The sequence below is a fragment of the Erpetoichthys calabaricus genome, chromosome 1 (genome assembly GCF_900747795.2).
Source record: "Erpetoichthys calabaricus chromosome 1, fErpCal1.3, whole genome shotgun sequence".
Lineage (NCBI taxonomy): Eukaryota > Metazoa > Chordata > Cladistia > Polypteriformes > Polypteridae > Erpetoichthys > Erpetoichthys calabaricus.
The window spans coordinates 298,944,137-298,962,725 of record NC_041394.2 but is presented as its reverse complement, the minus strand read 5'-3'; the positions used below and the strand labels follow the sequence as shown (position 1 = coordinate 298,962,725).

The 18,589-nt window shown below is 35.7% G+C and overlaps 1 protein-coding gene across 1 annotated transcript in view; it reads left to right on the top strand.

The window, feature by feature from the left end:
- Window positions 1–13,974, top strand: part of ppp1r12a (protein phosphatase 1, regulatory subunit 12A) — a 355,094-nt gene extending 341,120 nt beyond the window's left edge. The window contains 1 exon segment of the mRNA XM_051934734.1: window positions 11,784–13,974. Within this exon segment, the coding sequence (XP_051790694.1) occupies window positions 11,784–11,870 (87 nt within the window). The 3' untranslated portion in view covers window positions 11,871–13,974.
- Window positions 13,975–18,589: the final 4,615 nt, after the last annotated feature.

Sequence of the window (18,589 nt, the reverse complement as noted above, 5' to 3'; positions counted from 1 at the left end):
TTACCAGTTTGAAGTATATTCTTGTACTTCACTTTAACCTGTTCCCGCGTTCTCCTTGTGCTCACGTTTGATCTGGAATTATGACATATTAAATAATAATTAATCTGACACATAGGAAATGAAACGCTGCTTTCAGTAAGTACAATGCACATGTGTTTAATTTGTCGGCCACTTTTTGCCAACCGTCTTTTCTGGTTTGGGCTGCTTTTGCAGTGTTACCCCTTGTGCATATTAAATCTTGAAATTCTTCAACTAACTAACTAACTAACACCCACACACACACAGCTTGTGTGGGGAAAAAAATGCACCCGTTCATTTGTCATTTTGTTGCAGCCTATCAAAGACTTGCTGATCATGTTTTCTAGACTCAAAAATATATATGGGCTTTTTACTCAGCGCGGGCGCGCGCATTCATCTCGGATGATTAGATCCAGCTCGACTAATCTACTACGTGGCTGCATTTGAAAAACCGACTTATCCCGGATGAGTTTCACTGGCATTAACTCATCCAAGATCAGGCGTCTGATCTCGGATGATTTAAGCGACGTACGAAAAATACCCCCTAGGTCAGAGTGGCCGTCTTGCTGCAATTGTTAGATCTGAATTGAAAATCAAGCAAATAGCCATTAAATCATGAATGTTCTTCCAGCGTAGGCTCTAAAATGTATAACAAAATCTGTGCCTGCCCTATTCATTATTCCTTTTCATCGTGATTTTACAATTATGTACATCCACATTTACTATTCATTCCTATATATAGTTGGCAAAAATTCTGTAATTTCATAATGGCTTTCTTTTTTCTGTTTCTTAATCTAATTCAGAACTTTGACTTTCATGTGTTTATCTATTTGGTGTTTAATGTTTTATATTAGTTTGTATCCTGTGTTAATGTCATCTGTGCTTTTATTTCTGTTATGTTCTTTTAAATGTTTTTGTGAAGCTCTTTGAGCATGGGAAATGTGCTACATAAATAAATGTGTTCTGTGTATTGCAGAGAACCATGAGTTAAGGTTTGATTGATAACCTTGGCAGTGTTTGTATGGTTTTTGCATGATCTCCCCATTGTGTTTGTGGACTGAGTGTGTGTATGTGCAGACGTAGTTTGACAGCTCAATTTTAGAAGTAGTTATTAAACACTATCAGTTGCCAACATGTGTGTTTCTACGTATGTTGTTACTTCCACCCAGTTTAGGCTCACAGGAAGCTCCTCAGGTTTCTCATGTTACTTATTAAGGGAATGATCTGAGATGTCGGTATAACAAATGTTCAATATTTGATGTAAATAATATGCTTGTCAAAATGCACTATATTTCATGAAAAAACTTTAATCTCTATTTATTCTTTTACTGTTATTCACACAGTCTAAATACTCACAAAAGTAAGAATTCCAATAAAAGAGCACACTTCCCGCGTTTTGGAAATGGGCAGATGACATGCAGTCAGCATCAGGAAATATCAAAAATAAATATACAATAAGAATATATGTATATGTATGTAACAAATAACTAGTATGATCTGATGTCATTTGATTCTTGCATTTTTTTGCTTATGTTGAAAGCCTTCTACTGTCATATTATAATGAGAAAGTTAAGTTCTATTACAGACAGTAAAATTGAATTTATTAAGTTACTAGGTGCACAGCATGAAAATTATACTAAATTATAAATTTAACTGTTATAAAGAAAACTGTTTACTTGCAAAACTGTGTCCATATGGACATTTTTGGTGAGTAAAACAATACTAATAAGATGGGATGAAAACTAACAATTGCTGAAAACCCTAAATAAATATTAAAGTCAAAATAAAAAATAAAGTTAACACAAAAAAATATCGTAAAAGTAGAAAAACAATACATTAAAGAATATAGGGAAGCTAAATCCATATACAAGATAGAATTGGGCTCAAATCAGATTCTGAATGTGATGGCATTCCTTTACTGTGTATACACACACTGCCATTCTAAACCCATACTGGCCAAATTTAGTGTTGTATGGAATTCTAAAAAAAGAACAAAAATCCTTTAGAATGTGACTGAATTGCTTATTTTCCATATTGTACAGGCACAGGGACAAAGTAAGTGCATGTGACATCCAGACAGTGACTTGGCAAAGAATCAAATGCCATTGTTTGGATCAGCCTGATGGCAGCAGCAGTAACTGTTATACCATCATGAACGTGGAGCATGCAATTGCACATAAGAGGCATCGATTTTTACTGCAAAATTATCTGAATTACTGACTTGATTAAAAAGCAGTTCAGTTTCTACTACTTTTATAAATATTATAATGTAGCAATAACTTGCTTAACTTTTTAACCATGTATTTCTTGGTAAAAGTTTTGTGACTTTATATTTCCAGTAACCTTTAACATAAATAACTAGGCTTTCACCCATATGATTTGTTATAACACTGGAAGTCTTTTACACTTGGTAATTTATATTGCTTTTCCACAGTGTTTAATTAAAACTACTTTAAATGTGAAATCATTGTTAAGGATTGTTTCCCTAAACTGATGCTTAATTATGCAAAAGAATACAGTAATAATAACTTGGCTCCTTTTAGAGTTTTCTCAGTTCTATCATTTAACACATCGGTGTAATTCTTTGATTTGTACCATCCTGTCAATACTTCCTTCAGATCTTCTAATGTACTCTTCTCTCTTCCCTCTGTCCCACATTCATTCTTTTTCTTTTCTCCCCACTTCTTGTGTTCTGATTTTCTGCAGAACCTTCATCAAGTAAAGCAGATTCAGACTCTGAGGCAATTAAATGAGAGATTAATGGCTGAAAACAGGGCTCTGACCAGAGTGGTGGCTAAGTTATCAGAGTCCTGTAGTCATCTGCATTCTGTGGACTTGTAGTCCCTTCCCATTCTTCATATCCTGTGCCCCTTCATAGAGAGGCAGGTGCCAACCTTCTGTCGGCTTCCTGGTGTAGATTTCTGTGTGCCTTCATTTGGTTTTGTTTTTCTTTGTGTGCTTTAAGTTTACTCGAATGCAGCAAAAATGCTTCGCCTGGCTTTTTGCATGACAATATCTCGCCTGGCAGTCAACAATCTTGCTTTATTATTAGTAGATGAAGGGATATTATAATTCCTTTCAATATGTATATTGATACTTTGAATTTTTGTATTGTTGATTATCATGATAAGACAAGTCAGATTATCACTATTCATTTTCACTGGTTACTGCACTAAATTCAGTATTTCTGCATGGCTGGGATGTTTAAAAATATTGTTTGTAAGAATAAGCAAACAATATACAGTGCTTATAGAAGGTCAACACACACTGTCAAAATAGGTACTTTTTGCCTTAACCAGCTTGGAACAAGGCATATTAAACAGTTTTTTTGATAATATTTACTCATTGTGATACAAACTGCAAAGTGAAACACAAATGCTGTTTTTTTTTTTCCCCTAAATAAATGAAAAAAGAAAAATTAGTTTTCTATCATATAACAGGTCAGTTACCTTCTGCCCATGCGCAACAGTCCCAATTTAATCTTTTGAGAATAACATCATCTCCTTCTGTAGATTCTGTACTGAAGTGAATCTTAAAACATCAAATGTAATCATGTGAAAAAGTAAGAACACCCCACAAAGATTTTTTTTTCTTTTTTCATAAAATTTGTACATATAAAAGGAGGGTGGAATGACAATAATGGAAATTTTACTTAGCAAAAATGTATTCAACCAAAAATTTAACGGATACACCATTTTAATTTGTGGAAAAAGTGAGTGCACCCTTGGCTCTAACAGCAGGTATTGCCTCCTTTGATTCCCGTTACTGTTTAGTAGTCTCTGACATTGGAACATTTTTTTCACACTCCTCCATTCAGGCTTTGACTTGGCCAAACCATAAATCTGCATTTCTTTCTTTTCAGTCATTCCTTGGTGAATTTACTGTTCTGTGCAGAGTCAATATCATATTGCAAGGTCCACTTTCAATTGAGCTGTTGACAGAAGGTCTCACATTATCCTCAACCACCATCTGGTACAATAAAGACTTCATAGTAGATTCTGTAATGGTGAGCTGCCCAGGCCCTATTATAGAAAAGCAGCCCTAAACTGTAACATTTCCACTACCTTGCTTTACAGTTAGTGTCAGATTCTTTTGATCAAATTATGTTTTTGGTCCTTGCCAAACATGTCTTCTGGTACTGTGGCCAAGTAACTTTATCTTTGCCTCACCTGTCTAGAGTGCACTGTTCCAGAAGTCCTGGTCCTTGCCTAGTTGTTCAATTGCAACCTTTAGTCTTGCTGTGGGGTTCTTTCTCAACAATAAAGGTTTTCTCCTGCCAAATGTTAACATGTAGATCTAATTTGTGCAGGCATTTACCAATGATAGATTTGTGTAATTTGACTCCAGCAGTGCCAGGAGCTATCGTAGGCCTCACAATTAAATTCTGGGGTTCTTAGAGACTTTTTTCAGCATCTTGAGTTTTGTTTTAGGGCAGATCTTGCTGGGACGGCCTGGTCTGGACAAGTTGTCACTTGTTTGAAATCTTTTCCACTTGTAGATCTTCTGAACAGTGACATGATTTTTTTTAAATCAGCTTCCAGACTCATAGGCATCGGCATCTATAGTTTCCTCCACAATTATTGGCACCCCTGTGAAAGATGAGTAAAGAGGGTTATAAAGAAATCAACTTTATGGTAATTACCATAATCTCAAACTGACAAAATGAATTAAATGCAACCTTTAACTGAAGTAAATTTATTCTGAGAAAAAATAATTCCTCTTCAAGAAATACTTATTTTTAGTAAAAGCACTTGTGCCACAATTTTTGGCACCTCCACATTTTATACATTGTACAACTTCTCTTTGCTAATTAAACCGCTATTAAACAGTCTTCTCCTATAAAATCTTATAAGGTTGGGGAAAATAGAGCAGGGATCCTGAGACCATTCCTTTTTACAGAATCTCTCGAGATCATCCAGTGTCCTAGATTCTCTCTTGTGCACGCTCCTCTTCGGCTCACCCCACAAATTTTCAATGGGGTTTAGGCCTGGGGGCTGAGATAGCAGTGAGCAGTGGCAGAAGTTTCATTTTGTGTTCCTTGACTCGTGTGTTGATTTGAACATATATTTTACATCATTGTCTGTCTGGAAGATCCCATGACAACCCAGTCTTTAAATCTGGCTGCCTCTGCCAAGAAACTAATTTATTATACCATGTTCCCTAAGAAGGTTCAGGGCTTTTCTAGGTGAAAACAGCCCCACACCATCACAGAACATCCATTATACTTGACAGTGGGGATCAGGTTCTTTTTGGTATAGTCCATCCTTTTTATGCCAATCAGACATGGAGTATTTATTGTTATAAAGCTAAATTTTCATTTTGTCTGATCATAGTTCCAATCAGAATTCCAGTATTGTTTAGCAAACTCCAGGGGCTTCATCTATAAATGGTGCGTATGCACAAAGATATTGTATTCACCCATTTCGTCGCATGTTTTGAGATATATAAAAACTAAACTTGTCGTAAAGGCACGCTTATTTTCACAGTAGCCCCCCTACCTTGCGTACTCACTTTTCTGCTCAGTTTTGCAAACTGGTGGCACCCAGCGTCAAAGCACTGCTACTGTTTCTGTGGTCTGCTTTTCATTTTTAGAATCACATCTATGATGCGGGTTTTTATCAAATAAACACATTAATTGCTTGTCATTTACAAATTTAGCTCACTTGATTGTAACCATTCTGTAACAATATAATGGTGCACAGAATGGCCACACTATTCCAACTACCTTAGCTGGTTTAGCATTATTAGAAGACATCGCAAAATGGAAGAATTACAAGAGAGTGCATATTTAGAGATGATGGTGATGACTGGCTTCTAAGTCAATTTCAATTTCCAAGAGCTGTCCCCTTGGAGCTGTGTGCTGAACGGGTGCCACGCCGTCTTTACAGAGGCAGACTTTGAGGAATTGTGCTCTACCTGCTCCTTTGCAAGTTTTGCCCACTATCGGGTTTTTAGCCACAGGAGCTTTTTAAGTGTGAACTTGCTGACTGCAAGTCAGCTGTATACCAGCTGTATAGGATGGTATTATCCACTTGTCACCCAGATATGTAAAATTTCATTACACTGCCATTGAACTAGGAAATATGAAAGCGCAATTTGTAGCATCTTCTGGTTTTCCAAATGTGATTGAAATGTTCAACTCCATGCACATTGCTATTGCAACGGGACTGGACAAGTTACATTAGCCAAGGATGAATCACCGAAAGAGTGAGCTGGCCTTGCATGATATATAGCTAGAAAACCTATAAAATCAGCAGCTCAACACAGTCATAAGTGCTTTTTCCAATTAGTGCGGCAAAAGGCAAGCAGTATCTATAATAAGGATAGTGAGTCAATAGAAAAGAGCCATGTAAAGAGCAGAGAATCGATCCGTTGTGGCGCTCAGCCCCAACGCTACACTATAAATGGCGCCTTCAGAGAATCTGGTGGTGTAAATTGAAAGCATTTCCAGTCTATTAATGTGCTGCTCTATAGTCCACAGAAAGTGTGTCGAATTGTGCATTGGACAGCGTTACAACTGCGTTTGAATGTAATTAACAGAATGTAAAAACAGGGATTCAGATTCAGTATTTTTTAACCAATTTATTTAATTTGTGTTCAGTATCATATACCTTATATTCCTAAGATAATTGGTCACATCTCTTACAGCATCCACTGCTGCATTTTATGACTCCAGAATGTCTTTCAGCACACAGCCAAAAGGTCGTCTGACAGTTTCCAAAACAGAGGTGTATGCACAGTAGCACCATGACTGAGTGGATTCGCACCCTTAACATGGGTGTCAGCTTTTGTAATATTGTCGGAAATGGAATAAACAGACCGTGGACTGCGACTCGCTTTTCACGTCAACTTTGATATCTGACCACTTCTTTTTTTTTTTTTTTTTTTTTTTTTATTCAGGCACTGAGCGACTTTCTGAACTTGAACTTTCAAGTGTCTCCGCTATGCTGTATCACTCCATCGATTTTTGTTTATACCCCTGCTTAAGCTAACAAAAATAGTACATTTTTCCTTGCTTCCTCTTTGTATTCACTGAAATTCTTTTTTCCCCCCATGTGCCTTTGCCATTGTCTTTTAACAAAGGGGCTCTTTATATTGATTTGCATATTAAAATATGCAAAATTCTGTGAGGAGTTTGGGGTAGGCTGTAGGCACGTGCATGTGTGTTAAATTTCACATTTGTTGGGATTTATAAAGGGGAATTGAGTGAAACTTGGTATAAGCACAGTTTTATACAGGAATAGCTTCCAAATAATCCGTTGGCATTTAGGGGGGTGTCTGGTTGTAGTTTTGAAGATTTAGTGAACCCTAAGGTGCTACTTTTTTCTATATTTCTCCAATAGTCATTCTTAGGGTTTTTTTTCCCCATTCTTTCTATCCTGCTTACTGTGCGTGGGTGGTGGGAGTAAAGTTGGGTCCTCTTCCAGCCAAGTTGGTAGCAGTTTCAGTTGATTTAAACCATTTAACTATTGTACTAACAGTAGATATGAGCATTTTCGGCCAAGTAGTTTTTTTTTTCCCCTTTTTTATAGCCTTTTCCTGACACACTTTTTTTTCCTCATTTGCACTGTGTGTTCTCTTATCTTACCCTTGTCAGTAATTGAGTAAGGGAACATTTGGCCTCGGTGCCACCTCATATTTATACCATAGTGAAACAGAAAGTCATGGATTACTACTCCAGAGTTTTTCAACACACTCTAATTAACTTAAAAAAAGTAAGATATAGACAAAAAATGTTTGTTTGGTTCATAAGATTTTCTAGGGATGCTGATTAATTTTGGCACATGTTGTTTTGTTAAAGATACTTTCTTGATGAGGGATTTTTTTCTAGATTTCTCTCACTCTTTCTATTTTGAGGTTAAGGTAATTCACCAAAAGATTTTTTATAACCCTTTTTACTGATTTTTCCCAGGAGTGCCTGTAGTTGTGAAGGAAACAGTATAAACGTCTTTCTGAAGCCCTCAGAGAGCTCTTTTCATTTAGGCATGATGATAATGCACACACTTAAGCAACAAGCAGCCAACCATGTCTGAGGTTTCAAAGAAACCGGTGTAAACCAGATCCTTTCTAATGATGATCTAATCCTTTACACCCAGTTATAATTTTAGGTACTTGAAGCAGTGGTAAATGTAGGGGTGACTTAGAAATTTCACATTTAGAATAAGTTTTCATGCTTAAATTATACAGTGGGTTGAGAATGTGGCATGATGCGTATTACATAATGTTTAACCTATAGATATTCTTTAAATGGAGATCAAATCTTGATTTGCATACATGTTAAAAAAAGGAAAGCAGTTGGGTGTGCTTACTTCCTCACCTGGGCAATTATAAGTTTAAAAAAAAAAAAAAAAAAAAACATTGGAATATATTTGATGGAAAACAGAAACTTGGAAATGAAATTTAAATCATTTTTAAGACATCAAGTATCCCTTACAATACTCTCAAAAATCTTTAAGGAACAGACAATATATGCCAGGATCACAGTCTTGCCTAGAAAAGGTCACTTCTATAAACTCTGTAGAACCACAGTCTTTCATGTTCGAGTCCAATCCTTGTGTACATCTCACCATATTTCATGGTCTCCTTGATTCTGGCATTGTAGGAAGGTGGCATCTAGCCTTGATCATGAGTGTTTAAAACAATATATTTAATACATTTATGACAATGCACAATTTATATATGCTTTTTATTTAATCAGTCTGCTTATTTTATTACAGTGAAACTTGTACAAATTATTAAAGCATTTCAAAGGGTTCACAAACATTCTGTTACAACTATAGTCAAACTGGTACTTATTTTAGTTTTAAATTGATTTAACCAAAACATGTGAGCATTTCATTTCCTTTGTAAATGTTGTTATACAATGATTAAATAAAAAAGCAAATTAAAAAGAAAATGCATTTAGTGGGGCTGGAGTTTTGGCTTTTAGATTATAAAATTTGACTTGCTTTTTTAAAAAGTGTGCAGACTTACTACGGGCACTTTCTTTGCATGTGAATGCATTGTGTTCTTTATATTAGATTCAAGTATTTTACACTGTAAAAGCATCTTGTGTTTATAGAATTTTTTTAAGAGTAATGTGTTTACTCCTCCAAACTGGCAAAACCATCCCACTACTATGTTTAAACTCAATTAAACAGTCCTGTGAAGTCAGCATACGTGATAGTATATTAGTGGTGGGGATAAATTGATACGGTAAAGACTAACGGTGTTTTTGTCATAGTACAGGGTGTCCAAAAAGTCTCTTTTTACTGTTTCAAAATTTTATTAAAAAAACAAATGAATAGACAAAATCTGTGGAAATTATTTCAAAATGAGGAGTAGATATTGAAGTTTTTCTTGCCTCATTTAATATACCTCTATATGGACACCATTAGTTGCACGAAGCACATCAAAACGGTGCTTGATTTCTTGTCATGTTCTCTGTAGCATAGCATCATCAATGGTGGCAATGGCATCAGTGATCTTTTGCTTCAGGTCATTAATGTCCCATATGTTTGTTCGATACATGATATCACATGGGGGTTTTCTGAGCCCCAGATTCTCACATTATGTGTGTTCAGTTTCCCTGAAACATGGAAGGTTGCCTCATCACTAAAACAAACTCGGGTGAGGGATGTTGCATCCTGAGACATTCATTCCAGCATGTTAACTGCAAACTCTTTTCGTCTTGGTTTATCATTTGGCTTGAGTGCCTGTAAGAGTTGCACTTTATAAGCGTACAATGGCAAGTTCTTGTGTAGGACCTTGAGCACTGTTGAACATGGTAGCTGTAACTGTGTGGCAGCAGTATGGATGGATTTTGTAGGAGAACGAGCAAAGGATTGTCTTACACAATCAACGTTTTCCTCCAGTATTCTTTGTTGTCCACTCCTTTCTTTGTCCAATACTGTCCCTGTCTCCATAAATTTCTTGTGCCATGCACGAATTGACGGACATGACAGTGGATGTTTTTCCATACTTAGTCCTGTAGTTTCGCTGAGTCTGTGTATCCGATTTTGTTTCAATAAACCACGATACACATTGTGCCTTTTCTTGAGGAGTAGCCATTTTTTTAGGGGTTTATTCAACAGCCTCTTTTTCATCAACAGGGTACCTGAAATACCCAAATGCAATGTGATTACAAACTTTGATAGCGACTGAGTACACGAGACAAATTTGATTAACATATCTCATCAATTGCCTTTTTAGTAATTTTTTGAAATTGTAGAGAGACTTTTTGTGGACACCCTGTATATCATTGATAAGTGGAGCACGGGTATCAGGCGCTTTTTTTTTTTTTTTTTTTTTTTTTTTTTTTTAGTATTATATAAAGTACAGGAATTAAAGTTCCATAGACATATCCCACTTTGTTGGCAATGCTGTGTAGTTGCCAGGTTAAAAAAAAAAAACAAAAAAAACCACCCTCTCCTTACAAAAGTCGAACATTTGGACCTGTTTTGGCCTTCATCATGCTACAGGGAAGAAAGAGCTTAATAAGAAACGTACAGTTTACTTGCATTTTCTTAGGGAAATCAAGTACACTGTTTCATTACAAACATTCAAATATTCAAAACTGTAGTGCATGGAGGATTACAGGAATTTTTTGTAGGAGAAATTTCAACTAAATTGCTTCTCACATTTAGCTACAGTGTAGTCAGACACAGGTTATGTGCTGATTGGCCAAAAGTCTCAGGTACATAAAAGGTTAATTGGGCCCAAGTTGCAGAAATTAAAAAGAAAAAAATACAGATGATCAGAGGATTTTACTTTCCTTCCAGTAGTTAATACACATCAGTATTTGAGAACCCATTTTGGTTGTTAAAAAAAAAAAAAAAAAGTAATTTACTGTGAAAACTACAAGGTCTACTCTGTTCCTCTTATGGGAATGTATTTTTGTGGAGAATTATAAGTGTGTATATGTATACATTCAAATGATAATATTTAAATTTGGAGCATTGTATTTTCTGTTACTAGCTAATACCTTGCTAATTTACCAGTGTACCTTCCAAGAAATTACCAGAAGCTTATGTTGGACAGTGTACCAGTGTGTGTTATCTATTGTGACCGGGTGTCCCTAGACTTTAGAGATGCTGAAAATTATTTAGAGTGATCTGATTTTTTTTTTTTTTTTTTTTAACACATTTTTGCCTTTAGGGTATGTTTCTAGTTTTAACAGCAGGGAATAATAAATTGTAATATTCTGCAGAATTGATTCTTTAATAATACAGTATTGTGAAATGACCTTTGTTAAAAGTATTAAACAATTGCTTACTTTACATCACAAAAATAATGAAAATTCCATCATTGGAGCGAGATTAGCAAAATATATGGTGCGTGGTTTAGTTTTGCAGATGTATTCCATTTTGTAACGTTTAAATGAAATGCAATTCTTCTTGTATGAATAGTAAGAGCTGCTTTAATTATTGTATTTAAGTCTGCCCCCCCCCACTTTTGACAACATTGAACTACAATGCTACACTTATCCCAAACAAAGCTGCCTTTACATTCCGTGCGAAGAAAAAAGCCTACTGTGTGAGGGACGCTTATGTCCATCTTTATTCAATGGTTCATATGAATAACACACAGCTTTTTGAGTACTTTACAGTGCTATAAACAAAGTTGTGTGTGTGTTTGAAAATTAGTCAGTTTTTCAAAAATACCATTGTAAGGAAATTAGTGAAGCTTTAATAATGTGTTCTTATTTTTAGTAGTATACATCACATCTGTGTAGTCTAAAAATTCATTTTTTTAACATGTTTTTGTTCTCTTTCATTGTTTTTTAGATGCTACCAGACTTGAAAGCAGACAACCAGAGGCTAAAGGATGAAAATGGAGCCTTGATTAGAGTCATAAGCAAACTTTCAAAATAATGTTTTTTTTTCCTGTTGAAGCAACTAATTTTATTGCACATTAATATTAATTGCAACAGACATCAGCTTTGAGGCAAAAATTTGCCCTCCATCTGCAGAATTCCCTTGCCCCGTGTTTACCACCCCGTAACAGGGCTTTTTTTTTTTTTTTTTTTTAAATAAACCTGCAGTCGTTGGCAAAATGGGCTTGACTGAGTTGGCAGAGAAAACTCTGCCAGAAACATTAAAGCCAGGGATCATCTGCTATATTAACCAGTAAGCCTTAGTATGTACATAAACACTTGCATCAAGAGCGCTCCACTTTCACTGAAGAACAGTTCTTCAACACAGGACTTGTGCCACAGAAACTTATCTGCTATTTTGTTTTATTCGTCATCAGCTTAGAAGTGGTGTGTGCTATGCTGTTTAACTCCTGACATCTCCTTATTCCAGATGTAATTCCCTAGGTGCTGACAGCTGTTTTTTCTGGAGTAGACCCAGACAATGCAAAATTAAAACCGTTTTCTCCCCATTTTGAACCGGTGGACTATGTGGAACATTAGCTTTCACTATATGTGCAATATGCATCTATTCTATTCTTTAAAAACAAATTGGTAGACGACGTCTTGTCTGCCTTTGTTCACCATTGCTTTTTTGTTTGTGCTTTTTTCTTTTGTGCATTCTGTTTTTAGTTTGTAGTGTAACAATTCATTATACTGTAATTTTCACTTCATTTTAGCCGGTACTGAGTGATGCTGTATATATGTACTGTTTGATTTTCAAACCACCACATGGCATGTGTTTTTGCTTCCCTATTATGAAAGCCTGTTACTGTTAAAATAAAGGACTCCAGAATAGTTTTTTTTTTTTTTTTTTTTTTTTTTTTAGGGTTTTTTTTTATTATTATTAAATAAGTGGGTTTCATTTGTGCTTTATTATGAAACCCAAGAATCATAGTGTGACAAAATGTGAAAACAGATATGCTGTTTTGTTTTTGTCTGTTCAGTAAAACATTTGATAATACAGTTTAATTTTTTTCACTACATTTCACATATTGTAAATGTTTGGAACCATACAATTTTCAAAATATTATTAGCCAAAGTGTTATCAACTAAAAGTGTGAAGTATATTGAAACTTAAGTTGGTTTTTCAATCATAGTCTACATGCACTGTTTAATGCCATGTGAAGTCATTTATAGTTGGAGACTATTCATTTTGTCAAAGATCAGAATTCAGACCATATTTTATTCATTTCAGTGGCCTTTTAACTTTTACTGTAGTGAATGTTGCTATAGATGAGATTGTCAGATTTTGTTCCTCATCTTTCCCTAACCTCCTTTGCCCTGGTAACACCCTGTCAACAAGTGTGATTTCCTACTGGCACACATTGTGCTGAGACCTAAAACCACTGAAGAATTCTGCTTATACAGATTGTACATTGTAAAGCTTGCGGTAACTGTTGTATTATCATTGACTATATTGTATACTATATTAAATGTGAGTTTATACCCCTTCATGCAGAACAGCAAAGTCATTGTGTTCTGTCACTTATTTTTATTTTAACAACTGGGCTAATGCCCGTCTCCCCTCAATATTTTGGTAATTGGTTTTCTGTGGATGTGAGGTCATGCTCATACTATCAAGCTCAGGTGTCTTACCTTTTTTAATATAAATCTATATATATATAAAAGGTGTATATACAGAGTATATATATTTATTTTAAAAAAGGTACAAGGAGAATCTGATCATTAACTGAGGACTGATACTGTATGAATGTTGGGTAAATTTAAGAATGTAGCACTGAAGAGTAGACGTTTGAGTGGCAGTGAACAGTGGGTTTACTGGTTAGTCACACTGTGAAACTGATAATTGAAAACCTTAAAGAGTGTTTTTAGTGTTGGGTGCATGTGCAGATCTAACATAGATACTTGTTTCTAGTATTTTAGTGTTTTATATTTAGGTTATTTATTCTTTATATCTGAAAAAAGAAAAAATGGCTGCAGTGCTATAATTTTATTGGTTGTACTGAGCTGACCTTGTATCATCATAAAACTAGTTACTGAAACTCTGATATTTTGGGAAAAAAATGTATTTTGACATACTCAAATAAAAATGAATAAAACAATGTTGTGTTTGTCTTTGAAAAGAAGGTATATTTTAATATTATAACTTTTTTTTGTACATTGATGCACTTTGAACCAGTAAGAATTTTGCATTTTAATTCTATGTTCTTATTGGTGAAACATCAGAATGATCATTATACAGTGTTTCACAGTCTGGCTCATGTGGTGTATTTCTTTTGTGTGTGGCTGTTTTTTTTTGTTTGGGTGGCTATCATCCTGCTTACAGAAATAGGAGTGAAATGTATTTAAAGTGTTCTAGCCTTGTATTTTCAGGTGAGTACATATAATAATGTATGCTGCTTTTGACACCCAAGCTTATTCAGTGATGATTCTCATTTTTTCTAGTTCTCCTTTTAAGTTTGAAAACATTCACAAATAATAAAATACACATTCTACTACTTTGTCATTAGTTAAATATAGTAATAATGTCTTATGGTTGATAACAGTAGTGTTCAGTTACATACAGTATGCAACAGTCGAACACATTTCTCTTTAGTGTACCCATGCAGTTGACTCCTCAACAATCAGTAGGGTTCAGTTTCAGAGAAACACTCAATCTGTGTCTGCCCGTGAGCACATCGGTTTACACACTCTGATTAAAGAATGTCGCCTCAAGTCTGTCCACCATAATTCAAAAAGAAGCTTTCTAATTCATAAATAGCAGAAACAAGCACCCCTGTCTTCATCCACATTTTAACTTCTCTGTCTATAACAGATGACTTGATACTAAATCCATTCACAATTAATTGATTTAACTGAAATGCAGCCTAGATTATCTTTTGACTTGTATCCAAAATAGCTAGCAAATAATACATGTGTAAACTTGACGCAGTGGTGTAGGACTAATCACATTGCATTATACTGTCAAAATATGATTTGTAGGCATTAGATACATTTGAAACTGCCAAGTGTTCAAAAGCAGGAAAAAAAAAACAAAACCAGAATCTCCACTACTGTAGTGACGCCATTGTTTTTCACACTAGAGGTCCTGGCCAGATCCAGATGTGGAATCTCGTGCTGCATTTTTCAATCAGTTGTGACCACATCATTCCAGGGCTAAAGACTGAGGTTTAGTCGACTAGCACTTGCCTTCTGTACTTATCTTGGTGCCTTTCTAATAGCACCGCATATTTTCTATTTCTTGCAATGTCTTATCCTGTATTACAATTGAGTTGTCATTCGGTGGGATTCCAAGCTAATTTTAGGTATCCAAAAACCTAAGTTGTCCTTTAAAGGTTATTTTCTTAAAATACAAGTCTTCAAATAAAAATCATTTTCTCAGTATGTGGTCCCATATGTAGTAAGTTGTCACCTACACACCAGAGTACAGATGATTGTGTTTTAGGCTGGTCCCACGCAGTTAGAATTGCACATTAAATGAAACAACTAAAATGCAGTTACAGTATATGCAGAAAATCATTACATTTTTGTGTTTATATTCCAACTAAGTGTACTTAAGTAAAAGGTATTTAAATAAAAACAAGCTTGTAATTTCAGTAATTCACCACATATTTCAGAATCTTCTTTGTATTGAGCCAATAATCGACTTTGACAATAATCAAACTGCATTACAATGTCATAAGCTCTACAGATATTATTTGAAGTGGAATTGCATACTGACACTCTGTTGGGAAAAGGAGGCCAGCTCTCTACACCATTCATATTAGTGTTACTTAAACTTTGCTTTTACTTCCACACACATGAATGGTGTAGAGAGCTGGCCTCCTTTTCCCAACATAGAGTGTCAGTATGCAATTCCACTTCAAATATCTGTAGGGCTTATGACATTGTAATGCAGTTGAAATAAAAATGTTTATAGATGAAGGCACTTTTGTTTTAGCTCTCCATAAAAGTAGTCATCCCCAGTGGCCGTGCACTGCTGTGACAGAGGGTTTGCCGTCGTCCTGATTTCTCACACAGAATGTTTCCAGGTCTTCCACCTTCATAAAAGGATAAATACATTCCAATAGAGGTTGCAGTGCAAACGTTAATCGCTTAATATGCAGAGGGCTGCGTCGATTACTTGGGTTTAACCCATCTTAGGTGGCACAGCCAGTCTAATATCAGGTAATGGGCACTGGAGTGAACACTTTGGGGTTTTTTTTTTATTATTATAAACTTAATTTGTTGAATGAACAAAACTTTCCAACAACAACCAGGACTGTGTAAAAAAAAAAAAAAAAAAAAAAGAATTGTCCTCCTTACTCTTAATAACTGCTTTAGTCGCTTTCAGCCGATAATGACTGCAGCCAAACAATGCGGATTGACTTTTGCATTTTAGAACTTTGTCTCGTTGAACATTCTGTTAACAATTTACTGGTACAGAGAAAACTACCTGTTTTTATTTTTTTTAATTTACAGCAAATCATCCTCCTCCTGAAGCAGCAAAGCATCACCACACTATTACCACCATATCTGAGTATAGGATGTTATTTCTATGGAATGATGTTTTTGTTTTATGATGGACAGACAGACATCCATGTCACCCAAAAAGATGAACTTGGAAAACACTTAGAAAATGAGTAGTTGTTAATCTTGAACAGCAGTGTCTTATGTCTTGTATTTCTTCAATGAAGCCCCTTATGGAGGAGTCAGGAATGCTGACCTTCAGCATTCAGGTAAAAAAGCCTTCAGTTATTTGGACAATTTTTAGGGTATTTTGTGACTTTGTGTGATTTTCTGCTGGTCAACCACTCCTGAGGAGATGAACTTACCTACCTTCTGATCTCTTCACAATTTCCTTTGTGGCATTTTGGTCTTGTTGTTTTGGCTATAAAGGTGAAAATAAGTGAGGTTTATAACAAGAAGGACTGGCCATGTTCAGTTAGCTGGCTCTTGATATCCATGTGTGGTGACCCATCTAGTAGACACTTAACTTTTTCACACAGTGAAAGTTGGTGCAGAATACTTCATTCATCAAGTAAAAGAAGTGGGTTTTAATATGTATGCTATTTGTTAACTTCAGTGCCCTTCATCAAAAAGTAGAATCTGGCTGAAGAATTACAGTAATGGATGAAATCAGGAATTAGGACAAATCCCTTTTAATGTCTTTAATCTCTTTATAGTTGCTGTATACATTTGATTTCATCTTATGGCAAAGGAAATGTAGGCAGATGCTTCTAAAAACTAATGTTTAAATTTGAACTGGCTAGGTAAAAACAAAAAAGGTCCCATTTAATGCTATTTGCATGCTTGGCAATGGTGACCTTACCTTATGGCTGTCATCAACTACATGACTGCACAGCATTATGAAAAAAAGTTAGAGGAGAACTGACAGTTAAAAATGTCTGAGAACACACACACACGTGGATGTTTGTGTTTTAACAACTTGGACCACTACTTGTTTTTTTTGGCCCCAGAGTGACTAAGTGAGACCCCTTTTGTCCCCAGATTGTTGTTGGCATTGCTTCATGCACCATTTCTTCACTGCCAGCCTTCTACTGACGTGTAGCTAGTAGGATATGTGATGGGGGACAGGCATTTTAAACCAAGGGATACTGCCTGGGTATAATTTAGAGCAGCAAAGAAAAATGGCAGATAATATGTGCTATTGCTATCTCCTTTTGTCAGCTACATTTATTTTTTGGGTGGATGCACCAGTTTTCTTTTTTTATCACAAAAAATGTTGGATTAATTGAGACACTGATGTGGTCCTATGTCTGTGCCCCGAGGTGGACTGCCACCTTGACTCAATATTGCCAGGTTTATCTTTGGCCCTCATTGCCATGAGGTAGTATTAAGAAATTATTTACTCTCTCCATCCATCCATCCACAGTCATATGAAAAAGTTTGGGAACCCCTCTTAATTCTTTGGATTTTTGTTTATCTTAGTTGAGCCTCCTTTTGCAAATATAACAGCCTCTAGACGCCTCTTATAGCCTTTGATGAGTGTCTGGATTCTGGATGGAGGTATTTTTGACAATTCTTCCATACACAATCTCTCCAGTTAAATTTGACAGCTGCCTAGCATGGACAGCCTGCTTCAAATCATCCCATAGATTTTCGATGATATTCAAGTCGGGACTGTGACGGCCATTCCAGAACATTGTACTTCTCCCTCTGCATGAATGCCTTTGTAGATTTCAAACTGTGTTTTGGGTCATTCTCTTGTTGGAATATCCAACCCCTGTGTAACTTCAACTTTGTGACTGATACTTGAACATTATCCTGAAGAATTTGTTGATGTTGGGTTGAATTCATCCGACCCTCAACTTTAACAAGGGCCTCAGTCCCTGAACTAGCCAAACAGCCCCACAGCATGATGGAACCTACACTAAATTTGACAGTAGGTAACAGGTATTTTTCTAGGAATGCGGTGTTCTTCTTCCACCATGCAAAACACGTTTTATGATGACCAAATAACTCAATTTTTGTCTCATTAGTCCAAAGCACTTTATTCCAAAATGAATTTGTCTTGTCTAAATGAGCATTTACATACAACAAGTGACTCTGTTTGTGGTGTGAGTGCAGAAAGGGCTTCTTTCTCATCACCCTGCCATACAGATGTTCTTTGTACAAATTGTGCTGAATTGTAGAACAATGTACAGATACACCATCTGCAGCAAGATGTTCTTGCAGGTCTTTGGAGGTGATCTGTGGGTTGTCTGTAACCATTCT